Source organism: Podarcis tiliguerta, assembly GCF_965153285.1.
Source record: "Podarcis tiliguerta genome assembly, chromosome: 14".
Lineage (NCBI taxonomy): Eukaryota > Metazoa > Chordata > Lepidosauria > Squamata > Lacertidae > Podarcis > Podarcis tiliguerta.
Genome location: NC_139547.1, coordinates 43,624,450 through 43,652,185, shown reverse-complemented (window position 1 = coordinate 43,652,185; position 27,736 = coordinate 43,624,450). Strand labels below are relative to the sequence as shown.

At 42.9% G+C, this 27,736-nt stretch overlaps 1 protein-coding gene and 1 long non-coding RNA gene across 3 annotated transcripts in view; one reads left to right on the top strand and one right to left on the bottom strand.

Annotated features, from left to right (window-relative positions):
• The window catches only part of LOC310664579, a 182,905-nt gene that overhangs the window by 107,397 nt on the left and 47,772 nt on the right, over positions 1–27,736 (bottom strand). The window lies entirely within an intron of this gene.
• The window catches only part of OTOA (otoancorin), a 47,551-nt gene that overhangs the window by 6,193 nt on the left and 13,622 nt on the right, over positions 1–27,736 (top strand). Inside the window, exons 3-24 of one of the 2 annotated variants that reach the window (XM_083413343.1) lie at positions 1,815–1,907; positions 3,606–3,634; positions 3,727–3,757; positions 3,852–3,879; positions 4,370–4,457; positions 4,676–4,807; positions 5,783–6,018; positions 6,365–6,468; positions 9,269–9,375; positions 9,979–10,118; positions 11,695–11,818; positions 12,984–13,199; positions 13,448–13,615; positions 14,623–14,763; positions 15,615–15,670; positions 16,298–16,415; positions 17,147–17,220; positions 18,587–18,722; positions 19,284–19,474; positions 20,255–20,348; positions 21,438–21,570; positions 24,646–24,833. In XM_083413343.1, the coding sequence (XP_083269469.1) occupies positions 1,826–1,907; positions 3,606–3,634; positions 3,727–3,757; positions 3,852–3,879; positions 4,370–4,457; positions 4,676–4,807; positions 5,783–6,018; positions 6,365–6,468; positions 9,269–9,375; positions 9,979–10,118; positions 11,695–11,818; positions 12,984–13,199; positions 13,448–13,615; positions 14,623–14,763; positions 15,615–15,670; positions 16,298–16,415; positions 17,147–17,220; positions 18,587–18,722; positions 19,284–19,474; positions 20,255–20,348; positions 21,438–21,570; positions 24,646–24,833 (2,616 nt within the window). In that variant the 5' untranslated portion in view covers positions 1,815–1,825. Of the gene's footprint in view, positions 1–1,814; positions 1,908–2,585; positions 2,948–3,605; positions 3,635–3,726; positions 3,758–3,851; positions 3,880–4,369; positions 4,458–4,675; positions 4,808–5,782; positions 6,019–6,364; positions 6,469–9,268; positions 9,376–9,978; positions 10,119–11,694; positions 11,819–12,983; positions 13,200–13,447; positions 13,616–14,622; positions 14,764–15,614; positions 15,671–16,297; positions 16,416–17,146; positions 17,221–18,586; positions 18,723–19,283; positions 19,475–20,254; positions 20,349–21,437; positions 21,571–24,645; positions 24,834–27,736 lie in introns of those variants that run through there. The other variant, XM_083413344.1, reaches the window with a different exon arrangement.

Genomic DNA, 27,736 nt, shown 5'->3' with positions numbered 1-27,736 from the left:
ATTTCATGTAAACTACTTAGAGGGCTATTGTTGTTTTATTAAGTGGTATATAAATCTGGTTAAATAAAAATTTAAAATGCAGAAAAGCAGGAAAGGCAGAGGACTGAATTTGTCAGTGGAGGACTGGATTTGCAAGCCATGCTGTGCAAATTAATAGGGCAAAGGCAGAAACAAGTACAACTGAGTTCATTGTAAGGGAAACTGAATACCTATGAATGACACAGATGTACTGGAGAACTCCCCATGGACTAGCGGAAAGGGGAGTACAGGTAGCTTTTCCACACAGCGAAGATGGATGGGTCTAATAAATCAAGCTGGTTCCCAAGATCAGATGCTCATAATCTTCAATCACACTATTGTTGATGTTATTTTATGCTCCATGATGCATGGGACACGGGTGGCGCTATGGTCTAAACCACTGAGCCTCTTGGGCTTGCCGATCAGAAGGTCGGTGGTTTGAATCCCCACCACCCCACCACAAGGTGAGCTCCCATTGCTCTGTCCCAGCTCCTGCCAACCTAGCAGTTTGAAAGCACAGCAGTGCAAGTAGATAAATAGGTGCAGCTGCAGTGGGAAGGTAAACGGCGTTTCCATGTGCTCTGGCTTCCTTCACGGTGTCCTGTTGCTCCAGATGCAGTTTAGTCTCGCTGGCCACATGACCTGGAAAGCTGTCTGTGGACAAATGCTGGCTTCTTCTGCCTGAAAGCAAGATGAGTCCACCTTTGACTGGACTTAACCATCCAGGGGTCCTTTACCTTTAAGCTCCATGATATTTTTGATCCTGTTCAGGTTGGCTTGCAGGAAATGGTAAAGCTGTCTTATTCAGCTGTTTAATTTTTTATGATAGATAGATAGATAGAAACTTTCCTGGGCAATTGGTTTGAAGAGTAGTGGCAGTAATTTATGTAATAAACAAATAATAGGGTCAGCCCACATTTTGAAAAAAAAATAATTATCAAGCCAGGTGAATTTGGTTTAGGCTAGGATCCTACACCTACAAAGCCAGGGGCAGGTCCTTGAAACACAATTAACTCACAAAGAAAACTGGGCTGGAAATTGATCCTCATATCTTTTTTCTTTTTCTTTTTTTAATTGTAGACTAAGCCAGCCCACACATGAGGCAAGGTGAGGCAACTGCCTCAGGCAGCATGATACACAGGGGCAGCAGATCCTGATGTGGATCATCATTTGGCAATTGTTCCAGACATATATTTTCACTCACTCCTCCTTCCCTGGCAGGGAGGGAGGTGCCATTTTGTGGTTCACCTCAGGTGCCAAAATGTTTTGGGCTGGCCCTGGTTGTAGTAATACAAGTCCTTGTTGCAGGTGGCCAGGACCATTTTAGGAGAGACATTTCCTCCAGTTTGAGAGAGAAAGGGGTCGTGGTGGCTGGTGCCCACCGGGGCTAGTAGGATGAGAAGAGGGACCGGTTGTTAAACCGTTCTGGGAATTAGAGCTCTGTGGGGGGGAAGGGGGTCTCCAGACAATGGCCGGCAGCTTTAACAAACTACAGTTCCCAGGATTCCGTGGGGAAGCCATGACTATTGAAAGTGGTATGATACTGCTTTAAATGTATTGTGCAAATGGAGCCTGAGTAACATATGTTAACATCAAGCATCAAAAGAAAAAACTGTGTGTGTCCAAGCTCTTAAATTTGCTGCAATTAAAAAAAAAAAAACTACCCAAATTTTAGAATCAGGCAACACTACAACGGCAACAAGCAATGCAGATATTATTTTGTTCAAATCACAAAGCTGGGCAAAACTTCTTTCTTCCTCTTTCTTTTGCAATCTGGCTATCTCAACACCATAAAGCAACAGGGAAAATGACCCTAACCCTGAGGATATTTTTCTTCTTGATGTTAACAAATCCTATAGAGGCTTCGAGTCATCAGAACATCAGTCAAGGTAAGATGAAATACTTTTGTGCGTCACAGAGAGATTCTGCCTGTGAAGAAATTTACGGCCTATTAAAGTGGAATCCAGTAATACTGAGGAAAATGAAGCAAGTTTCCTACTAAAATAAGGGCAGTGCAATCCTATTCATTAAGTAGAAAAACAAACAAATAAATGGTGGCAATTCCACTGAACAGACTGAGGGTTGAACTGCCCTCAGTTAAAACGCTGGATAGTGTTTTAAGAGATGAGATGTTATTTTGAGCAGGAACATTTAAATGTGTAAATTATATGTCTTCTTCACAGAGCTAATTTTCAAAAGAATTATTTCCTGCTAGCTAGAAGTTACTGGCACTGCACAGTAATTTGTAGAAACCCCAAAATACTGTGTGTTTTTTTAACAGTATAATTTGTGAGTTTGGACCCATCATGCCAAAAATCAGGCAAAGTCACACCAAAGTCACATTTTGGTCTGCCATCGTCAGGGGTGCTGGTGGTTGCTCACGAGTAAACATCCAGGACTCCGACCTGCTTTTTACAGGTTTTATTTAGTGCAAACTATGTACAGTGCAGAAACCCAAAGTTCATGTCTGTCTCAGTCACTTGCAAATTCCGGGAGTGGCTCCTTCCTGCCCCCCCCCCCAGCATAAGAACTTAGATACCCCAAATCTCCGCCTCCTTTCTTTACGTTTGACCCCCTTGCAAAAAGTAGGTGACGGAAGCGGCATGTCTGTTTCCCGACCAGCCTGACTGGGCGAGGTGCTAGGGCTCCACAGTAACCTCTGTGAACCTTTGCCTCACTTCGCCCCTCCTTTCTACCTCCGCTTCACCAGAGGCCTCACTCTTTCCACTCCCTGACGAAGTGTTACTGCTGAGCAACGGTGGAGGATCCCTGTACGCTTCTGCCCCCCTCCCCCCTTTCGATGGCAGTACCCTGGCAGCCATCTTGATTTAAAATGGCGCCTGGCATGCAAGCAACAATGAAGACTGCCACCCCTGCCTTGTGAGTCCTCATGCTGAGTTTGGCAACGATATCCAGAGAGCCCGTCAATGTGAGAAAGCATACTGAATTCGCATTTCAAAATAGCACCGGGGGCCCAAATGGTAACAGTCCACCTTCCCCATATCAGGAGTCATTGTGGCAAGTCTGGTGATTATATATTGAGAGGCAGACAAACTTAGAGGACAGGAAGACAGACAAACTACTTTCCAAAATATATATAGTAGATTGGGTGTTCTTTTTCTATCATTAAGTAGTTTTCAATTTCATTGTTCCGCAAGGGACAATGACAATAAAGATATCGTATCGTATTAAAAAAAAATGCAGAATCTTTTGCAAAATGATCTAATTTCTCTGGCCCACCTTAGACTCCTTCCCAAACCTTTACTTGAATTGCATTATACCGTATTGGCCCGAATATAAGCCACACCTGCAAATAAGCTGCACCTTTAAAATTCGGCGGCTTGGGGGGAATTTGGAAAAAAAGTGCGGCTTATATTTGGGCCAATACAGTATTCGCAGATATCACTAATATATACAATATTCATGATGTGTTAGTTTCTGTGTTTCTGGCAGCGAAGTTCTATGCCTGTCTACTCAGAAATAAGCTCCATTGAGTTTCATGGGACTTGCTCCCAGGTCAGTATGCGTACAGCACTACAGTCAAAGCAGTTTCTATTAACATTTTTTTGTACTGTTTCCTTCTTCAGATCTGCCACCACAGCTGCAAAGAACCGTGGTCAGTATTTTTCCAGTACTTCATATTTTTAGCTACATTCCACAATCCCTGTTATTGCATGCATTTTGTCCTCTTCTATCTCTTTTTTTAAGGAAGAAGTCATAGCTGGAAAGTATCTAAATGGTAATTGTGGAGTATATTTGCATTTATTTTTAAAAATCCGCTTTATAATATGAAAGAGAGTATTAACCTTTTGGATTATTTTCCCCCTTTATAGCTCTCCTTGATATACTTCACTTTCAAAGGTAACTGATTAGTGTTCTTTACTGTATAGTAGAATAGTGGAGAGTGTCTTGGGCTACCTGGGAATTTGTAGAAACAAAAAAATGTGGTATTTACTGTATTTTTCCGTGTATAAGACTGTATTCCTCCCCCCCAAAAAAAGTTTAAAATTGGGGGTCATCTTACACACAGAATGTTGCATTTATTTATTTATTTATTTATTTTGGACTAAAAAAATACATGGAAAAATATGGTAAATGGATAGTGAGGTTTGTGAGTTTGGCCCAGTTTGGCCTAAAATGGGGCAAAGTCACACCAAAATCATGTTTTGGCCCATCACCTGGATTCAAAATGGCGCTTGACATCCAAACATCAATGCTGTTAAAGGTAAATAGTACCTAGTAATTCAAACTATATAGCTATGTTAGTATGAGGATGTACTAGTTATAGAAACATTACAATTTCAGAACAAATGATTGAATATACTTTTTTTGCCCCTGTTTTCTTCTATAGCACTAACATGTGGACAACTGACCTGCTTGACCAAATCATGGCAATCCTCCATGATCAGGATATTGAAATTACTGCTAGCAGTCTACAGGTTTGCATCACTCTAATATCTCTGCTACTAGAGTATTTCAGTAAGGTTGGGTAGGCTGCTGCTGGTGAGTGGTGGAATAAAATAAAATAATTTTTTTCGCCCTGATCTATGACCGTGTCTCTCTTCAGTGTTCATAAAAGTTCATAAAAAACCCCCAAGGTGAATCGTATTTGAATGAGTTTTATCCATCCTCTCTACCCCTCTACCCTGTTTTTCAGGTGTCTGTAAAAAATTACCTGGGCAACCTCTTATACCACCCCAAAGTGCTGCTGTCAGAGTTTCGACAGATGAATCATTCACATTTTCAAACAGCAATGAAGTATCTCTTCAGCAGCAAGCAGGAGCATTTGGTAAATAGGTTTTGGTTAAAGCGTGCTGCAAACTGGAGCAGTCTTGGCCTAGATTCTCTTTTACATACGCTGGTGCCATCACCGGGTGCAGGAGAGAGGTGCTCCTCTTGTGACTCTACATGTCAGAGATGGAGGTCCCAGCTCCCTCCTCTGCCCCTCCAGCAGAGAGCAGAGCCTCATCATGGAAGGAAGAGGGCTTTGGCCAGCCAGATGGAAGTCTGAAAAGGTGTAGGTGGCAGCAGAGCTGAAGGCAGGGAGACTGAGATGCAGGCACAGCCTTTGGATGTGGGATCAGGTGCATCTGCCCAGAGGGAGTGCAGGTGTGCACCTGGAGTAGACCCATAGGGCGAGAGAGTCCCGTGAATGAGCTCACGCTACAGTCCTTTAAAAGCTTGGCTGGAGGGGGCATGTCAACTGTTGGGACATCTTTGTAGCTTCCATTCAGTTATGAACCTCCTGGCTTGCTCATATACCTCAGAATCTTGACTTCTGGACCTTGTGCTTGCTTATGAACCTGTGCCATTATTAGCCTGATCTCTTCCTTACAAGTCAGTGTTGATGTCATTGTGTTTTTTTGGGGGAAGCCTCATCATTACCAGCACGCCAGTGCAAGTAGATACGGTAAATAGGTAGCATTGTGGTGGGAAGGTAAACGGCGTTTCCGTGCACTCTGGTTTCTGTCACGGTGTTCCATTGTGCCAGAAGCGGTTTAGTCCTGTTGGCCACATGACCCAGAAAGCTGTCTGTGGACAAATGCCGGCTCCCTCGGCCTGAAAGCAAGATGAGCGCCACAACCCCATAGTCACCTGTGACTGGATTTAACCATCCAGGGGTCCTTTACCTTTACCTTTTTACCCATCTAAAGAGGTGTGTGTGGCAAAAGATCTTGACTAGCTGGAACACCTGCAATGGTTTGTTGCATGACCACGTCCTATGACTAATAGCCATTGAAACAGCTGCACTCTTTGATTTCAGGAGTTGGGAAATATTGTTATCGATCTGGCCGGCATAAGAGAGAGGATTTTCCAAAGTCCAGGAGGAAACAGGACATTGTTCCTCATTACTCTGGAAAGGTGCTTCCTGATGCTGAACGCTGTGGAATGTGTGGACATATTAAGCCAGGTCCTTCAGGCGTCATCAGTGACCTACCTGCAACGCCACACCATAGCAAGGCTCCCAAACGATCTGCAAGAAGATGCTTTTCGAAACCTGTAAGTTACTTTTCTGGCTGTAAATAAATCAAGGCAACAAGTGGTTTTATTTTATAACATCGGTATAGAAATAACCTATATGAATAGCAAGTTATATGAATATGAATGCTTATGAATAACAACATCAATATAGAAATAACCTATATTTCAAGTCAACCAAAGTTGCAAGTCAACCAAAGCAAACTCTCAATCCTATAAAAATGTACTGGGTGATTTAATTCACAAATATAGAATCTTGTGACTAAGGGTGAGAGCAGGGTGGGGAGGGAGGGAGAATTTTGGCTGACAGGCTAATGAAAGGAAAGTCAGTCAAATCCATCCATCGTGTGCTGCTTTTCTCTTTCAGATCAACTGTGTTCAGAGACCTGTATGACAGAACAGGAGCAAATGCACAAAAGGCTCTATACGACTGGATGACACAAATCCTACAAAAATCCTACAATACCAGTGGTAGGTTGAATAGCAGCAACCAACAGGTGCCATATACATCCCTTAAGGCAGTGGTTCCCAAGTGGTGGTCGGAGGACCACAGGGGTTTTGTGTAACCCACCCAGGCAGTCCGTGGCACCATTCACATAACTAAAACTAGCAGAGAGATATAAACATTTTCAAAAGTAGGGGGTCCATGGCTTGACTCTTGAAAAACAGGGGTTCCACAGTACTTAACTAATTGGGACCTACTGCTTTAAGGGCTTACCAATGTGGCGCCCATATGCCCCAATGTGGCGCCCATATGCCCCAATGTTCCTCATATGGTGCTTACAAAAATCACAGGAAATACCCCTTCAAAAATTTATAACACACAGGTGACTGCTGCTGAGTTTCTGATTGCATTGGCTCTGCCTCTTCTGCATTGACACCCCCAACCCTGCTTAAACATGCTCAAATTTCATTGGATGTCAAGTTTGGCCACCCTCCCACACTCTCTCTCTGAACAAAGGAGGGATGAAAAGAGCTTCTCGCCAGGAGTGAATGTGGTATATTGGAACTGATGTAGGTGCCTTCTCCCCATCTGAAATATACTCGGGAGTCCTGCAGTGGTTTAATGCTCTTTACTGCAGCTTGTAAAACAGTGACTGAATTTCCCCCCAAACCTCAGGCTTTTATGTACATTATTTACACAATGAATCCCATCTGATTGGCTGATTCTGCTTCCCTCCTGGAGCCTGATTGGTCTTCTCCTGCAGGCCAATCAGTTGTTGCATTCTACGATCCTACCAGCCTAATAGGCTGGTTAACTTCCTCCTGGAGCCTGATTGGTCTTATCCTGCAAGCCAATCAGTTGTTGCATTCTAGGATCCTACCTGCCTATTGTTTCTAGGATCCAAGCTTAGTACATAACACCATCAATGGGGAGCCAGCGTTTTCCACAGACAGCTTCCGGGTCATGTGGCCAGCATGACTAAGCCGCTTCTGGTGAACCAGAGCAGCGCACGGAAACACCGTTTACCTTCCCGCTGGAGCAGTACCTATTTATCTATTTGCACTTTTTGGGTGTGCTTTCGAACTGCTAGGTAGGCAGGAGCTGGGACCAAGCAACAGGAGCTCACCCCGTCATGGGGATTTGAACCGCCGACCTTCTGATCGACAAACCCTAGACTCAGCGGTTAAATATTATTTTTAAAACTTTCCTGTACAGGGCTGCCTTCAGATGTCTTCTAAAGGTTGTATAGTTACTTATCTCCTTGGCTCAGGGGTCACATAACTCCATACCCTCCAACATTTCTCTGATGAAAACAGAGATGCCCTAAGGAAAAGCGGGACATTCTGGGATCAAATCAGAAACCAGGACGGCTTCTGTAAGTCTGGGACTATCCCTGGAAAATAAGGACATTTGGAGGGTCTGGTAGTGAGCTTCCCTTTGGGATGTGTGGCCAAATGATGGCAAATGGACCTCCCTCTGCTCAGAATCCTTACCCTGACCTCTGCATGCCTCTCCTCTTCCGGTTGCTCAGAGACAAATCCTCTTGTTTATCTTTCTGGGGGAATAACCGTGTCTTTCACACCATGGTTTATTGTAGGCAATTGTCTAAGAATTACAAGATTGCAATGAGGTAGAAGATAATCTGTTATTGGGAAATATGTTTCCCAATGGACATATGGATTCTGGACACTGTTTCCTGGGACGGATCGATACAACAGGCTACACAGCATATCTAGATCAATGCTAGGAGCTATGGCAGGAAGAACTGCACATGAATCCAGCAGAGGGCTCCAGAGCAAAAGCTATAGATCACTGCTGGTTGAAATCTGCCCTTGGAATCAATCACCCTGCCTCCAAAGAAATGAGGAGATCTGCTCAGTTGGATTACTGTAATCCTGTAGGACTGCCTTTGAAGGAAGCTCAAAATGCAGCTGCCCAAGTTTTGACTTTAGGTTGCGTATTCTGTATATTAATAGTGAACTAATTATCTAAGGTTGTTCCTTACGTTGCCAAAATGATACCATCCCCATCAGTGCCAGGTTTATATATAAGCTAAACAAGCTATAGCTTAGGGCCCCACTCTCTTGAGGGCCCCCCAAGAAAATTTAAAGGAAAAAAACCTGGATGTACATTTCCAAAATATAAAATAAAAAACAAATAAAATAAAACCTACATACAGCAGCAGTGTTTTGTGTTGTGTAGGCTCCTATGATGTAAGTAATGGGCACTCAATCATTTTAAGTTAGAGCTTAATAATTATTTCACTATTAATATACTTCTTAATTGTATTTCAGTTCAACAATTACTTTGATAAAATGCATATTTTGTTATGTGCAAATGGCTTTAGACACCTACTAGGCCCATAAATTACCATATAGCATATATTCAACACCAAAAAAAGCGGCAATTTGTTGTTGACAAAGGACAGCTGGACATATAAAGGGCTCCACTACCTTCAGTAGCTTAGGGCCTCATCAAACCTAATTCCGGCCCTGATCCCCATGCACAAGAGTGCCTGGCGGGTATCAGCAGGCTTGTTGTGGGAGTGGGGACCCCAAGGTTTGCAAAAGTACAATAAATTTTCTCCCCCCAACAAATCAGAGGGAAACTGAATAGGTCATGCACAGCAGTTGCAGAATGTTTCCTGACAGCTGGCCAGAAAACTGGGAGGAGAGGGGACTGAAAATGGCATGACTGGCTGGCTGGCTAGAGCCCTGAATAGAAGCACTTTTCACCGTAACATTTTGTTGCAAGGCCAACTTGTTCGTTTATAGTAGTAATGATGCTCACTTGGCTATGAGCATTTTTCTTTTGTGGTGTCCCCAGAACCAGAGAATTCTACTTCGTGGGTCAGTGCAGACAACCTGTGGATCCTAGGAAGATATATGGTTCACCTCCCACTGGAAGAAATCACAAAAATTAACCCTAATGAAGTAAGTAATGATGAAGTACTCACCTGAATTTTGGAATATATAAGGCACGGTTGGTGTCATTCTTATGGCTCCAAGTACTACTCTGGATTTCAATCACAGTACCAGTTTGAGTTCTGAGTACACACACACACACACACACACACAGAGAGAGAGAGAAATATAGATATATCACTCATGAAAGAAAGCAAGATTCTAGCAGTAATCAAATCCACAGTACTGTAATGATCTCTACTTTTTAAAAAACAGTTCCTGAAGCTATAATAAGTCAAAACTGGCTCTCACACACTTTTATTGTTTAATAAAACAAACATTGAACAAAAGTAAGATCCCCTTAGGAAAACAAAATATAACTGTAGATATTTTATTTTTATTATTAAAAACAGTGTTCTGTTTAGAACACATAAGTTGTTAAATCCAATTAGCCAAGGCAACAGGTCTTATCAAGAGCATTCTAAAATGCAAGACTCTTCTTTGCTGGGCAGAGATTGAGGGAAATGGGAGCAGTGGAGGGGATGTAGATAGGTATCATATGGAATATGAACACTTAGTGTATACTGCTGAGTTCAGTCCTGATAACACACCTTTAATCTCTCTTCTAATTAGATGAGATTGTTCATCAGTTATGACAATGCAACAAAACAGCTTGATACCGTGTATGATATCACACCGGATCTTTCGCTGGCTTTCTTGGAAAGAATAAATGCATCGGGATTTGATATGAGAAACACCTCAACTCTCTATAGGCAAGTCATATTTCTCAAGGTTGTATTTTTTGCAAGTTGAGCATGGCGGTGAGGAGGAGAGAGATGAGGCTAAGTGTTTCAAGGATTGTTATCAAGTCATGGAAAAACTGTTCTCTTCTGGACCCCACAGTGCTATATGATGGGTCCTCTTATTTTTATTTTATTTCATAAAATCTCTACACTGCTTGACTGTAAACAACAACAACAGCAACCTCAACATATTTTACAAAAAAATAAAGCAAGAAAATAAAGGAAAAAAATGCAACCGCACATACAAAAGTTAAAATACTAAGAATATAATTACCTCAACTTTCTAAGCACCTGGGTAGGCTTGTCTAAAGAAGAATTTGTTTTTAGCAAGTGCCGAAAAGAGTACAGTGGTACTGCGGGTTACATACGCTTCAGGTTACCTACGCTTCAGGTTACACACTCCGCTAACCCAGAAATAGTGCTTCAGGTTAAGAACTTTGCTTCAGGATAAGAACAGAAATCGGGCTCCGGTGGTGCAGCAGCAGCAGGAGGCCCCATTAGCTGAAGTGGTGCTTCAGGTTAAGAACAGTTTCAGGTTAAGAACAGACCTCTGGAACTAATTAAGTACTTAACCTGAGGTACCACTGTACAGTGAAGGCACCTGGTTGATATCAATAGGGATTTTCAAGTGTAGGGATTTTTCAATCTAAATGATTGAGTTCTTACAAATGTGGAATGGGTATTATGTGGTATCTGTAGTGGTGTCAGTTCTTCTGCTCAAAGAGATCAAGTGGCCACATGTGGGGTAAGGTCATTTCATAGGTAAACTGGTCCTAAGTTGTCAAGGGCTTTGTATAATAATGTGGGAGAGCATTCAACCAGCCAATTGTCCCCTGCTATATGTCCTGAAGTGGTACAGTCCCAGAAGGGCTGTGTCATGTGATTTTTCTGGACATGTAATTTGATTCAAAATAATTTGCTTTGATTGGTTGCCCGATATAACAGTACCACTTATATACAGTGCGCTTAGAGTATGGAAGGCACATTGTGTGTATTATACCCTCTTATGAGCCTTAAAGGTAAAGGTACCGCTGACCATTAGGTCCAGTCACGGACAACTCTGGGGTTGCGGCGCTCATATCCCTCTATAGGCCAAGAGAGCCGGTGTTTGTCCACAGACAGTTTCCGGGTCATGTGTCCAGCATGACTAAGCCGCTTCTGGTGAACCAGAGCAGTGCACAGAAACGCCTCTTACCTTCCCGCTGGAGCGGTACCTATTTATCTACTTGTACTTTGACGTGCTTTTGAAGTGCTAGGTTGGCAGGAGCAGGGACCGAGCAACAGGAGCTCACTCCGTCGTGGGGATTCAAACCGCTGACCTTCTGATCGGCAAGCCCTAGGCTCTGTGGTTTAGACCACAGTGCCACCCGCTGTTGTATGAGCCTTACAACAACTCTAAAAGAGAGGGCAGCATTATTAACCCCCTAGGACTTTCTGTTTTATAACTCAGTCTCTTAACCACTGCCCTATGCTACCCAGCTGCACTGTAGTGATGGGCATTTAGTAGCGGAAGGCTGCCAACTCACTTCCACATTCTTTCATGCAGGTTAGGCTTGCTGGTTTGTTTTTACAATAGCCTGGAACAGATGGATGCCAATGTGGCCCGGGTACTGCTTCATCAAATGATTAAATGTAACCAGCTGAGGGGTTTCCAGGCTGATGTTCAGAAGGTGGGTATAGACTTTATTCTTGCTAGAATGATTGCATCACTTTGGAAGGACTTTGGAAGTGACAGAAATTTGAGTTTAGTGTCATGTCATGATAGCCAGCCTGCTGGTCATTTGGTTCTGTAAAAGACTGTCCACTCGGGCACCTAAGAATTTTGGTGGCACAAGGTTCCGAAGGACATGGAGCACCATGCCCAGACATGATAGCTGCCGGCAAACCAAGAATCCACCCAACAAACAGCCTAGGTTGTTACATCTCTTTCCAATTTCCTCTTGGATTTAGAATAGTATATCCTTGGATATTGTCACAGATCTTCCCCTACCGGGTGGGCACAGTACATTCCTGGTAATGGTGGACCTGCTTGTAAAAACGGCCCATTTCATATCTTGCATCCTGTCCACCAAGTAAATAGCTCACTTGTTTATCAAGCATGTCTTCCACCTACATAGGCTGTCAGAAAGTATTGTGTCTGATTGAGGTTCCCAGTTTACTACATGGTTCTGGCATAGCTGCTTCCATTCTACTGGATGAGCCAGTGTGGTGTAGTGGTTGAGAGCGGTAGTCTTGTAATCTGGGGAACCGGGTTCGCGTCTCCGCTCCTCCACATGCAGCTGTTGGGTGACCTTGGGCCAGTCATACTTCTTTGAAGTCTCTCAGCCCCACTCACCTCACAGAGTGTTTGTTGTGGGGGAGGAAGGGAAAGGAGAATGTTAGCCGCTTTGAGACTCCTTAAAGGGAGTGAAAGGCGGGATATCAAATCCAAACTCTTCTTCTTCTTCTTCTGGATGTAGATCTTCTGCTCTCCATAGCATATCACCAACAAACCAATGGCCAGACCGAATGTACCAACACTACTCTGGAGCAATATCTCTGCTGCTCCATTAATTACTAGCAAGACAACTGGGCAGATCTATTCTCACTTGTGTAGTTTGCCTACAAGAACGCCTAGCACTCTTCCACACGGCAAACATTCTTTTTTGCTAACTACAGCTGGTGTGGTTCAATGTGGTGTGCAACCCAGGCCTTTATGTGTTTACACCTGTTGAGAATGTCTGTTTAGCAAACGTTGCTATTGATCAGAGAAACAAAGGAAAGTTAGCCTCAGAAAGCATACATGTTTTAGCTTCTGATCAGTTCTTTAACACACTTTTTAAAAATCTGTTTCAGCTCAAATCCCAACTTCTTGACATTGCCATGCAAAATCAGACGTTGAACGACACTCTTGGGTCACTCTCGGACGCAGTTGTGGGACTAACTATCAGCCAGTTGGAGTCTCTCTCACCTGAGGCTGTGCACAATGCTATTCCAACCTTAAACCAAGTCTCTGGATGGGCCAAAAGCCAGATCATGATTTTATCCAGCAAATACCTGATGTATGAAAAGGTACTTTGGGGGATGTTGTTGTAAAATGAATCTAAAATGAACTATTCAGAACTGCTCTGCATTGTACCCAGGCAATGCCAGGTAAAAGACTGCTAGTACAATATAAAGTGCAAGTGGCTCAAAAGCCTTCTGCCCATGATGTGCAAAAACAACCTTGGAGATTTTACATATAACCTATGCATACTGTCCAAATGCAGTCTTATACTCTGTTAATCAGCTGCTGTGCATTTATTTTGTTCTTCATGCAGGCTTTGTCGTTTCATAATATAAGTCAAATGGGTGCTTTGGCGACTGGGATCAGCACCCAGGCATTCCACAACATGAGTCCCAAAGAGCTTTCTCAGGTTGTCAGAGGCGCACTGGCGCAACGTGCATCAGATTTGTCACCAGCACAGCACCAAGGGATCCTCCGGAAGGTATTTGCAGATCTTTGTGTGGGAGGAGTAGAGTTGAGGGAGAAATCCAGTTCACTTGACATTTCGCACATGGGTTCGCACTTTCCAAAATGATACCCCATGGGTAGGCAAACTAAGGCCCGGGGGCCGGATGCGGCCCAATCGCCTTCTAAATCCAGCCCACGGACGGTCCAGGAATCAGTGTGTTTTTACATGAGTAGAATGTGTCCTTTTATTTAAAATGCATCTCTGGGTTATTTGTGGGGCATAGGAATTCGTTCATTATTCCCCCCCCAAAAAAAATATAGTCCGGCCCCCCACAAGGTCTGAGGGACAGTGGACTGGCCCCCTGCTGAAAAAGTTTGCTGAGCCTTCATACACAAACAGAAACACGGGTATCCTTTTTGTCTGAATTTTGTGATGCAGTTCTCTAACCCCAAAAAGGGAATAAAATTATTGTTGTTTTTGTCGTTGTTGAATTTATATACTCTCCTACCTCCTGAGGGAGCAAACATATCCACATTATTATTATTATTATTATTATTATTATTATTATTATTATTAAAAAAGATCTAAAACAGGTAAAACATTCCATAAACAGTTTCAATTAAAGTTCTCAAGATTTTATCAGTGAGGAACTTACCTGTGAGAATCCTATAGGCCTCCAGATGTTGTTGAATTCCACCTCACAGCCAGCATGATGTCAGCTGTAGTCCAGAACATCTTGAGATTCCTCACAGAGCATGGCTACAGGTTGTGGCCAGGTGAAAGAACGCAAACATTTCCTACCATTCAGGACAAGCTTTTGGATTAATAAAGCTGTGCAGGTTTGCTGCGCAGTTAATTGACATTTTGGAGGTAGTAACACTTCTGAACACCAGTTGTTGGTGGGCAGAGCACTGGTGTGCTTTCTGGCTTCCCACAGGCATCTGGTTGGCCATTGAGAGAACAGGATGCTGGACTGGAACAGCCATTGGCCTGATTCATCAGGGCTCTTCTTAGCATTGCCTCTTGTGCTTCTTCTGTAGATGATCGAATCCATGGAACTGATATCAGTGATTGCCGATATGCAAGGGGCCTTTTTTAAAGAGGTGTCACTTGTTACTTTGTGGATGGAGGAAGGACTGAACTCTTCACTGGTGAAAGACAAAGAATTAAGGCCAAGTCAGGTAACTAACAACACAAATATCTCTCAGGTATCCCCAGGGCCGGATTTAGGTTTGATGAGGCCCTAAGCTACTGACGGTAGCCCTTTATATGTCCAGCTGTCCTTTGTCAACAACAAATTGTCGCTGTTTTTTTGTGTTGAATATATGCTATATGGTAATTTATGGGCCTAATAGGTAGGCATAGGCAAACTCTGGCCCTCCAGATGTTTGGGACTACAATTCCCACCATCCCTGACCACTGGTCCTGTTAGCTAGGGATGATGGGAATTGTATTCCCAAACATCTGGAGGGTCAGAGTTTGCCTATCCCTGCTATATGGTAATCTATGGGCCTAATAGGTATCTAAAGTCATTTGTACATGTTGTCATGCAACCAGTCCATGCAGAATGTAGGCACCCTATATATAGAAATGAGCAAACCAATGATATTTTAGGAAGCAGGCTAGCAGGCAGGGCCTATGACTTACATGATAGGAGCCTACACAACACAGTACACTGTTGTTGTATGTAGGTTTTATTTTATTTGTTTTTTATCTTGTTTTTTGGAAATGTACATCCAGGGCTTATATGTAAATCCGGCACTGGGTATTCCTAAGTGCAGACCAGGTATGCAGAAAAATCCCAAAGCAGCCTGGCAAAAACCTGCAAGCTTCTGGGAGGTACTGAATGTCACAATGTCAACTAAGTGTAGCAAGGGAAGGAAACTGAAGTTGGGAGAGGAGACTGAAGTGATGAAAAGGAGCATTCCTTTAGGGACTGGGGATGTCCTGTGCAGTTTTGTTGCAGATCCCATGTGTGTGTGCAGCTAATTTGATTTCAGTACTTTCATTTCAATTTATAATTTCATTTCAGGCCTTGTTTCTGTATGAATTGTTGTCAAAGAAAACCCCTCCTCCCGACCTCTTAAGGTATGAGTGCAAATTTCACACTGACCCTTACCTTTCCATCCTTATGGTGCCACAATTGCAAGTATTATTTTCTTGCTCTTTTGAGGTTCAGATGCCTGAAATTTTTATAGGCAGAACATCACCATGGAAGTAACAGCCCGCAGGAAGCAATTTTCCCTTTGTTCGTCCCACACCATTCAAGTGCATTTAACTGTTAATTTACAAACCACTAAAAAGTCCAATTTTTAAAAAGTGGATTTGTTGAGTTGGGCAACTGAGCACTTTAATGTATTTTAATAAGTGCTTTTTTTCTGGGGGTACACAGGGGTATGCATACCTCTAAATATTTTGTGAATCTAAGTTTGGCCTCATTGAGGGGCAGTATTTCAATATGATTAGGAAAATGAGAGTACCCCTAAACATTTTTTTTCAGAAAAAAGCACTAATTTTAATTACCCAACCTAAATTTACGCTATCCACTTCAGTCCCATCTGCAAAATAAAGATGGTCTGGATACACTTCTCAGCACACTTCCTGAATGTTATGGGACTTACATATGAGTAGACATACATAGAATTGCACTGTAAAACGTGCCAAGTCATGTTGGGTCATATAATTACTTAACTATCTATGCTTTCTTCAAATCAGCATCAGCCAATTGGTGAAAGGAGTAACGTGCAGTCAGCTTGAGAGTATGAGCACAGTCTCTTTTTTAAACACATTCAAAGTTTTTGAAAAGAATCTTCACCTGCTGTCGCCATATCAGGTATAATGTGAAAGCACCATTATTCTGTGTTCAACAGAAGCTTGCGCCAGGGTGGGTGGGTCTATTTCAGGCCAACACCACCTTCTAAAGCTTTTACCATAATTCTGTTACGTTTCTGCATTACTCTGAGATTTATTCATTTTTTTAATGCCCTCAAAATAACGTTTTTATGTTTGCCTTCTTTCAACATATATTTGAATATGCAATTCAAATAGATTTTGAAAGAAGTACGCAATTTGGTGTGCTTAAACGGACAATAATCATGTTGCAACAATAGAAGGAATGCAAAAATCTGGTGGATAGCCAAATTTGGGTTTTGCACACTAGTCTAATTGTGCTTCCAAGTGGGACTTAATTTGCAAGTGAGTCATTGAGAAATTGCAAACCAGTCATTGGCCACAGTTTGTATATGGATGTGTGACTTTGGCTGGTATGTTATGTGGACGTGGTGTCATGTTATATTATGGGGGTCTGGTGTTATGACCCACATCTTCATAGCAGCACATCTACACATATGTGGATGTTGTGTTATGTGCTGCTATGTTATGTTGATGTCATTAAGTTCTGTTATGTTACGTTGCATGAAGGTGTGGTATGGATAGGTACGTCTGGATATTGTCCAGAAGTTATGAGCAACGAACCTATAAAGGATTATAGCTGCTGCTGCTTTTTCCATTGCTCCTCGACAATCACATATAGCTAAAAATGATTTAAGGATGTCTTTTTTGCAGATCAATTGTCTGGCTTGGAAATTTTGGATACTCTCCAATGCATCTGTGCCTCCCTATCTCTTATCAGTGCTTCCGTAAGTTCTCTCTCATGCACACCTAGTTTAATAAAAAGCAAAGGTACCCTGTTGATCCATTAAAAAGCAAAAACACAGGATTGTTGTGGGGGATTAAATGAGGTGCGGGAGAGCCATGTATGCCACCTTGAGATTCTAGGGGGGAAAGTTGGGATATAAATGGACCACAAGCTTAACATGAGTCAACGGTGTGATGCAACAGCAAAAAAAAGCTAACACTATTCTAGGCTGCATCAATAGAAGTATAGTGTCCAGATCAAGGGAGGTAATAGTACCACTCTATTCTGCCTTGGTCAGACCACACCTGGAGTCCTGTGTCCAGTTCTGGTTGCCACAATTTAAGAAGGATGTTGACAAGCTGGAAGGTGTGCAGAGGAGGGCAAACAAGATGATCAGGGGTCTGGAAACTAAGCCTTATGAGGAACACTTGAAGGAGCTGGGTATGTTTAGCCAGGAAAAGAGGAGATATGATAGCCATCTTCAAATATCTTAAGGGCTGTCATATGGAAGAGGAAGTGTGCTTGTTTTCTCCTGCTCTTGAGGGTAGTACTCGAGGCAACTGCTTCAAGTTAAAAGAAAGGAGATTCTGACTACACATTCGGAAAAACTTTCTGACAGTAAGAGCTCTTTGGCAGTGGAACAGACTCCCACGAGAGATGGTGAACTCTCCTTCCTTGGGGGTTTTTAAGCAGAGGTGGATGGTCATCTGCCATGGATGCTTTGGCTGACATTCCTGCCTTTCAGGGGGTTGGACTAGATGACCTTTGGGGGTCCTTTCCAACTCTACAGTTCTGTGATTCTATGAAATGCAATAAATGGATGAATGATAAATAGTTCCAAGATGGCAATGGCAGACTGAAAGAAAATACCTCTCAGATGCTATAGATTTCAGGTTACACTCATAGGATTCTGGGATAAAGAAGAAATTGCTGCTCTACATCTATAAGAGTGTGTAACCTTTGCTTGTCACTCAGATCTGTCCCACACATTAAAGAAACACAAAGGCTCCTGGATAGACAGAGAACAGAAGTAAAGATTTCTGCTGCCTGCTGTGAAGCCACAATCCTATATATCTACGGACACACCAGGGTAGGGAAAACCTGTTGCCCTCCATGTGTTGCTGGACTCCATCTCCCATCATGCCCAGTCAGCATCACCAATGGCTAAGATTGATGGGAGATGCAGTCCAACAACATCTGGCGGAACCAGACATTCTTCATCTCTGGGCCATAAGAACCCAATGTATGTCATACAGTGCCCTTCAAGGGAAACGTGGGATACACTGCTAAATGAATTTTAGTATGTAGTGTTCTAAAGATCCTAATTTCTTTTTCCCCAAACCCGATATTTTAAATCTTTCCTCTAGTGCTGAGTATCTGGAATCCATTTCAGGACCTCTCTGTGCCCCTTTTGTGACCAGCCTGGGGAAGCTTGAACTTGACTGTCTTGTTTCAAATAGGCAGAAGAAACAAGCAATTCTGCAAAAAGTGCAAGACTGCCTGGTAAGAATATGACACTATTTCGTTAAAAGTCTTTTATGGGCAACCCCCTACAAAACAACAATTTAAAAAACATAATATAGTGGTACCTCAGGTTACATATACTTCAGGTTACCTACGCTTCAGGTTACAGACTCCACTAACCCAGAAATATTACCTCAGGTTAAGAACTTTGCTTCAGGATGAGAACAGAAATCGTGCTCCGGCGGTACAGCAGCAGCAGGAGGCCCCATTAGCTAAAGTGGTGCTTCAGGTTAAGAACAGTTTCAGGTTAAGTACAGACCTCCTGAACAAATTAAGTACTTAACCCGAGGTACCACTGTATACAAAACAACCCAAACTAGCTCATTGAAGCAGGACAAGCCAAACAACAAAGAAAACCAGGAAGGAAGCTGGGGAAAAGGAACTCAACATAATACCCAGAGGAAAGAAACCCTTAGGTTTTCTTAACTGTTTTTAATGGTTGTTTTCTCTGCGTTTTTAGCGGTTCTTCAGAACTCATTCCATCTTGTAGCTTGATCACAATTGCACACACACACCCCAGCACTGGCTTCTTTATTTCAGAACAGCTCGGCCATAGATGAATATGACATTGACTTACTTGGAAATCTCATTTGCCATCTACCCCCGGAGTTTATTTGTGAAGGAATCTCGCGGGAAGCGATGGCAACAGCCCTTCATCAGTTCGGACTATGCCATCATCTCAGCCATGATCAGAAAACAGAAATCAAGCGCAGACTTATTGAATTGCATGGGTAAGAGAATAATCTGGGAGGGTTTTGCTCTGAATCTTCGTGTAAAGGTAAAGCGACCCCTGACCATTAGGTCCAGTCGTGGCCGACTCTGGGGTTGCGGCGCTCATCTCGCTTTATTGGCCGAGGGAGCCGGCATACAACTTCTGGGTCATGTGGCCAGCATGACTAAGCCGCTTCTGGCGAACCAGAGCAGTGCACGGAAACACCGTTTACCTTCCCGCCGGAGCGGTACCTATTTATCTACTTGCACTTTGACGTGCTTTCGAACTGCTAGGTTGGCAGGAGCTGGGACCGAGCAACGGGAGCTCACCCCATGGCGGGGATTCGAACCGCCGACCTTCTGATCGGCAAGTCCTAGGCTCTGTGGTTTAACCCACAGCGCCACCCGCGTCCCGAATCTTCGTGTAGCAGCATATAAATCAGTCTGACACTTAAAAAAATTTAATTTTGTTGCATTCATTTAACAACACACAGTATATAACCATTAATGACAAAGGACTTTCACCTTAAAGTTAATCACTTTCTTCAATCAGGACACAGGAGAATCTCACAATTTACAGTAGAGGCATGCGGGGAAGTGGTGTCCATAGAACACATGTCTAAGTAATAATTTTAAAAGATCCTATGTAAAGAAAGCAACAAAAGGGCATTTTTGCATAGCTATTGGCTGTGTTCCAGCATATGGATTTTATTGGTACATTTGCTACCTCATTTATTTCGGCATTGTGGCACGCTCTGAGATTTCTTTGTTCACATCATATTCCAAAATGTATTTCCAAGTTCCCCAAGAAACTGGACAGCTGAAACCACGCGGGACGTTGGATCATTCATAGCCCTTTTGCCAAAAGCTGAATTAAACATCCTCGTGGAAAAGGTACTGTCAGAATTCTTGCTTGGGTGGGTTTGGAGTGCTTCTGTTCTCAATTCCAGCTAGCCAGTGACGACCTTTTCCAGGATATGCCATTCCATTCCCACCCCCCCCTCTACTTTTCATCCCCTTCCCCAACAGACAGTGTTCTATAGCCACTGAGCAAGTTCTGTCCTCACTGGGCTGTTTGAGTCCCACCCCCTGTACTTCTGAAAACCTTGGGGTTTCACCCAAGGCTGCTACTTCCTTTGACAACACTTTGCCACACACTTGTGTTTCAATTGTGCCATTTTGGCTTCTGAAGGACCCACACTCAGATGAGTTCACTTAATAGTATAAATAGAGTCCTTGCAAGATGCAACATTTGCCTTGAAAATAAAAAATACTTGCCTTTTTATTGTAATAAAATGATACATAGTGCAGAGAGTGCGGATAGAGGTATGTACAGTATTTTTTGCTCTATAAGACTCACTTTTTCCCTCCTAAAAAGTAAGGGGAAATGTGTGTGCATCTTATGGAGCGAATGCAGGATGCGCAAGTATCCCAGAAGCGAGAAGAGCAAGAGGGATTGCTGCTTTCACTGCGCAGCGATCCCTCTTGCTGTTCCAGCTTCTGAGATTCAGAATTTTTTTTATTTTTATTTTCCTCCTCCAAAAACTAGGTGAGTCTTGTGGTCTGGTGCATCTTATAGAGCAAAAAATACGGTAGTTTTCTCTCTCTCTCTCTCTCTCTCTTTCTCTCTCGAACTACATTAGAACTTGAGGGAAATGAGTGGGCAATAGATTTGGGATTGACAGTAAGGAATTGCTGCTTCCCATAGCACATCATTTATTTGTGGAATTCACTGAAATTGGATGTCGTGAGGGCAGCTGACTTAGATGGTTTTAAAAGGGGGTCAGACAAATTCATGGCTATTAATCATGACAAGCTGGACCTGCAACAAAATGTTGCAGCATATTGCTATCTAGGGTGGCCTAATGCAAAAGAAGACAGGGCTCCTTCACCTTTCATAGTTGGCAGAATATGTCGTTTCGGCCAGTGCACCTTGCATGATAATAATAACCATCTTTAGTTTGTCCCTCCCTCTCCTTAAAGTTTCCTGATATCATCTCGGAAATAGCATCAAAGATGACTGGGCCAGTTCTGCCAACTGAGGAGCTGCTCTTGGCTCAATTTGAATCTATCCACAACTCCAGCATCCCAGGGACAACACCTGATTTGACTTCTGGTAGGTAGAATGCACTGCTGGCTTTGTATAGCAGGAAAAAAATGCTGCTGAGTTTGGCTTTGTTTGTCTATTGTCTCAAATGAATATTTATACAGTGGTACCTTGGTTCTCAATCTTAATCCATTTCAGAAGTCCGTTCCAAAACCAAAGCATTCCAAAACCAAGGCACACTTTCCCATAGAAAGTAATGCAAAAACAACCCCTAAAACAGCATGGATTTTACTATCTAACAAGACAACTGATCAATAAAATGAAAGCAATAAACAATGTACTACAGTCACACAATCAACCAATCAGTAGCTGAACTGGGTGCCACACAGTCAGAAAAACAAAAAAAAGCTGCACAAACAAAAATGCAAAATAAATAGCAAAAACAGACAGACCTCAGCGTAACATTCAAAACAGAAGTGTGGCACTCAGAACAGAAGCATAACACTCAAAATGGAGCACGTTCGGCTTCCAAAAAAGGTTCACAAACTGGAACACTTACTTCCGGGTTTGCAGTGTTTGGGTTCCAAGTTGTTTGAGTACCAAGGCGTTTGAGAACCAAGGTACCACTGTACTAGGTTTCATAAAGAAAAACAGAAAGCAAGGAGAAGTGGCTCACCAGGTGGGGTGAAGCTGCAGTATTGGCCTCCCAGCAGGTGGGGCGCTGTTGCTTACTGAGAGGGGTGAGACAGCAGGCAGGTCAGTGAGAAACCAACACTGACAAATTTGTCCATCCTTGCCTCTTCATGAGTATTGTTTACATCAAAGAGCGAGGATGTGGAGTAACCCCCCCTTTTGCTTCTAAAAATGTGAAGCAATTCCAGTTTGACAGATGATGAATGGATTTTTGCTAGTACGACATCAGATTTACTGTTTGTTTATTATTGACCCTCCCTCCATTGGCCCAGCAGACACAATCTTGTCAGAATGTTTTGCTGGCTTCTGTAGTTCTGTTTGATTGAAGCAAATCCTTCCTTTCGCTTCTGTTCCAAGTACAAATCTCTTTGGTACATCCTCACTGTAATTTGCTTAGTGAGGGAAAACTCGGCTCCTAATCAGCATCTGTGATGTTCTACTTTATTACAGGAGATAGCCCAATGCAAAGTTGCTTTCTTTTTTTGTTAAAATTGCAAAGCCACACTTTTCTAAGGGCTCGGACAGACGTTAACCGATTTATTTTTTTTAAGATGTTGGCTGATGCATCCCAGTAAGTGCTAGTGCTTGGAAGCTTTTTAAGTTCAAGGGCCACATTACCTTAAGGGCAAGCTTCTGGGGGCCATATACAAGTGGTGGGTGAGACCAGAGGCAAAAGTGAGTGGAGCGAGGAATGTAAATTTTACCTTTTTACAGTAGCCCAGTTTTTTTACACACACACACACACACTTCTTTATCTTCCATGCATGCAAGCATTATCAGAGTATAAGGACACGTTTCCAGCCAGGCAAAAATGTTGAAGTACATTACAAAGCTGGACCACCGAAGGGTGTGGCTTGGACAGAGGGTGTATTGCAGTTATTATTATTTCACTTTTGGAAGCATTAGGATAAATGAAAACTGACTCTCCTTGAAATAAAAATTCTCCAGTCTAAAAATATGGTTCAAAAGCTTTACTAACAGAACTTGTTCCAAAACAGACACTCAAAACAACGTTACATCCAAATAGTTGCATCGTATCATGTGCTTGTCCAAGCACAGGTACAGCGTCTTAGAAATATGAAATTACTTCATCCAGAACTGAAAAACCAAATCTCTGTCCCTTTGCAAATAGCCGGCATTCCAGCCTAAGGCTGTGTTCCTGGAGAGGGAGTCATTAGCACAGAACAAAGACTGACTTTAGATCAGATGAGAAAGATATTCAGTTGCAAATCTCCATTTTGTGTGAGTTGAACACCTCACACAGAGGAGCAGAGATAGGTACATTCTTAGTTAATTATCAATTGTAAGGGTCTCTGCTGCCCTTGCTTAGCTTCAATCACTCGTGCCACCTTGCCCCTGTGGTTGAGGGGGCCAGGGTTGAGCCGCATCAGCATGCCATGTGTGCACACACCCCAAGCATGCACGCATGATGTCAGCACGCCCTGCAGTGCGCTCACATGCCCCATATGATAGCCATATGATAGCCATGTTCAAATATATTAAAGGGTGTCACATAGAGGAGGGAGAAAGGTTGTTTTCTGCTGCTCCAGAGAAGCGGACACGGAGCAATGGATCCAAACTACAAGAAAGAAGATTCCACCTAAACATTAGGAAGAACTTCCTGATAGTAAGAGCTGTTCGACAGTGGAATTTGCTGCCAAGGAGTGTGGTGGAATCTCCTTCTTTGGAGGTCTTTAAGCAGAGGCTTGACAACCATATGTCAGGAGTGCTCTGATGGTGTTTCCTGCTTGGCAGGGGGTTGGACTCGATGGCCCTTGTGGTCTCTTCCAACTCTATGATTCTATGATTCTATGGCGTGCTGATGTCCCTTGCACATGACACAGTGTCACTTGTGCACAGCCACCACAGAACTTTGAGGGGGCCCAGCCCCTTATTGAAATTTTTCAGGGGGGCTGGCCCCCTAGCTCCCCTCCTACTTGGCACACCTGGCTTCAATGGACTTTTACAATGTTACACCTTGTGCAATACACATACAAAGTTATTTTCCATTTCAATGTACAATTATACTTAATGGTTTGGTCTGGGGAGAATCCCAAGGGCCAGGCAGGGAAGCCTGGAGGGCCAAATTTCCCCCTAGGCCAGAGGTCTCCCATTCCTGGCCTAAGCTATCTCAGCCTAACTTATTCAATATAGGCAATAGCTGAAATCCAAATGCGCTTGGGATATCCAAGGCAAAAACTCTCGCACATGGAGCCCTGTAACAGGAAGTTTAAGGTGATGAGCCCCTCTCTCCCCCTAGAGAAATAGAAGCATCAAATGAAACATCTGCCCTGTGGTAGTAACCTGCCTTGTAATGGAATTTGTTGCTGCCCCCCATGGCAGTAATCTTGCAAAAGATTAGCATTACGATCTAATTACCTCTTAGCATTACAGTCAATGAGTTTGTGTCAGTGATTAACCTCTCTGCGAATATATCTTCTTCTGTACCAGATTGTGCAGACGTCATGGCACCTTCCTCAGAGGAGATTATGAAATTATCAGAAGCCAACATGTTCTGGTCAGCTCAAGAGCTGGCCTGCATTGATCCGGGCACTTTCGCCAAGACTGTGGAATTCCTTGGCTCTGTGGTCCATTTCGATACCTCACAGCTTGCTGCGCTGAAAGAGAAAGCTAAGGAGGTAGCTATGAAGCGTTGTTGTTTTTTTTACCAGACTTCCTTAGATGTGCATTTACTTGAGCTTGAGGGTGGTTAGTGGGGTCAAGTGATTCCCGCTTTGAGCAGCAGATGTATCATAAAATACTGTTATATAAAATACCCCCAATCTCTGCTGAGCAGCAGCAAGATTCCACGGGGGCTCGTGGCGCTAACCCAGGGTTGTGTTTCCGTTGGAGAAATCGAGGCACACCAGAATCTAGTGTCTTTAGGAAATATGATTTATTGGGCACATATTTACGCCTAAAGCTTTCAATGGAGGGATGGTGAAATGGGACTCTCTCTCCCTAACACCGCTGCGCCAGGCCTCTGTTTCCCTTTCTCTTAGGTGAAATCCCCAGTGGAGAATGAATCACGAGCGACAGTGGGTTTTTCTTTTGGGAAAACAGGTTGCAAACAAACTTAATTATAACAGATGTAAGCAAGGAGTTTTGGTTCTTCTTCTTCCACAGAAATGTAACAAGCAGTGCTGTTGCTTTTTATTAAAATGTATACAGTGGCACCTCAGGTTAAGTACTTAATTCGTTCTGGAGGTCTTTTCTTAACCTGAAACTGTTCTTAACCTGACGCACCACTTTAGCTAATGGGGCCTCCTGCTGCCGCTGCGCTGCCACTGCACGATTTCTGTTCTCATCCTGAAGCAAAGTTCTTAACCCGAGGTAATATTTCTGGGTTAGCGGAGTCTGTAACCTGAAGCGTATGTAACCTGAGGCACCACTGTACTGTCTCAAGTTACAGGCTGCATGCTGTTCAGGCTTAAGGTTACTTACTTTTACACATCTTCCATAGATCAGACTTCTCCACACACACTTCAGGAACTTAGGATTTTAACTGGCTTGTTCCCCTTACAGACCCCCCAAACCCTCCTTGGCCTCAAAATCACTACTGCCCTTTTTTGTCAGAGTATTCCCTCTGAGGATCCTTTTTCCTGTGAACATCATGTGGGACTGTGTCTTGACTATTTTTAACAGTATTTTGCGATTCAGAACCTTAGAGCATATACTGAGAGTTCTCGGCTCTCCTCAGCTCTACCACCTGTCAGAAGAAACCCTCCTGACAGAATCCCCCTCACAGACCCCATGAATCTCTCCCACAGTCTCTCACTCCCCTCCAAGATTCATGGGGTCCATAGCAGCAGCCAGCCATTGCTCCCAGTCTCTCGGTGAATCCTCCTCCAGCCAGTGCCAATATGGTTCTGCCTTCCTCCTTCTTGTTCCCAGAACACCTTTAAATTTCAAAAAGGACAAATTTTTCTGTGACATCACCCTATCACCTTGGCAGCCTCCCAAACCTTCTGTTTCTGTCCACTTCTCGCAACAGGCGGGGAATGATAGCTGTTGCCCTTAATGGCTCCCCATTGATCCTTAATTGTTCTGAACGTAGCTAGCCTGGCCTGGAATTTCTTGTCTGTCCCAGTTCTGCTGCATGTATTTGTCCCTTCATATCCCAAATATTATCTGAATACTACTGTTTATTCATTTCTGCCATTCCCTAACAGACTCTGGTATCCTAGATCTATGGCAATAGGTTGAATGTCGACTTAAGGCCAAACTAGGGCTGGATCTACACCCAGGGGGGAAAGCACACTATAAATAAGTCATAAATTAAATCGTTATAACAAAAGAGAAAGAAAAGCTCTATGTAAAATCGCATAGACAAAGTTTTGTGCTCTACAGCACCATCTGGTGTTGCATGTTTATATCACAGTTATAGTGTAACATGAATAATGTAGCTGAGTCCTAGATGGGGAAGGGCTGTAGCTCAGTGGTGGAACATCTGCCTTGCATGCAGAAGGTCACAAATTCAATCCCCGGCATCTCCAACAGTTTTTAAAATATTTGTGATTTGTCTCAGAACAGATTACACTCCCATGTGAATTTGGAGTTGCATGAATTTGGAGTTGCATGTATAGGAGAAATTTGCACTAAAATGCTGGTGACTTTTCATGAGGATTTTAAAAAAATCACAAATTAAAATGGAAATGTGGAGAGCTGGATTTAAGATTGGAAAGATGAGAAACAGAGAGAAACCAACACTGACATATTCACCCATCTCTAACTGGCAGTGTGAAGGTCCTAGAAGGGGTGTCCTAATCTTCCTCCTCCGAGGAAACCACAGATTCCCAGGGCTGCAAAGTGCTTACAATCTGACAGTTTCTGCTCCCACCCCAATGAAAGAAAAGAAAAAAGCCAGTGGCTGCCACAATTTGCATGCGGGGAGGAAAGCTGCAACCATAGAACAAGCCAAAGCCACTTCAATCTTAACAGCAAGATTGATCCGATGATTTGTTGTCATGAGTCAAAAGCTGCTTGCTGAGGTTTTTTTGGAAAAAAATTCCTTAGAGGGAGATCTCTCCAGCCCATAGAAATTACCATCAAGATTAGCATGCGCCAGCTGTGCTCAGCTGGAAGATACGTGCTTACTTCTGTAATGTACTAAACCATGCATAATCCTTCAGGCAGCAGGTATTTTTAGCAAAACTACATTGTTAAGCTCAAACCAAAAGACAGCCATAGCTCTGAAATAATTTTTGCAGGAGAACTTGTTTTGTGTTTTTAGTTTTATTATTACAGTTTTTAAAAAATATATATAATACAAAAACAATTATACATGCACACCTCCCCAAATATCAAATAAAAGTAAGGGGCATGTGTGCATAATTGACATGTTAAATTCTTAGCAGTTTTCATCAGGTATTTCAAAAGATGTAGATTTCTTGTTATATTCTTAGAATAAATTCCATTCATGTTCCATATGTCAACCCAGCAAATAGGAGTAACCATTGTTTTTATTTTATTTTATTTTTATAAAAACTAATGTTACTTGTTTTACCCCTTATGTGTGGCTGTGATCTTTGTTTACTTTATG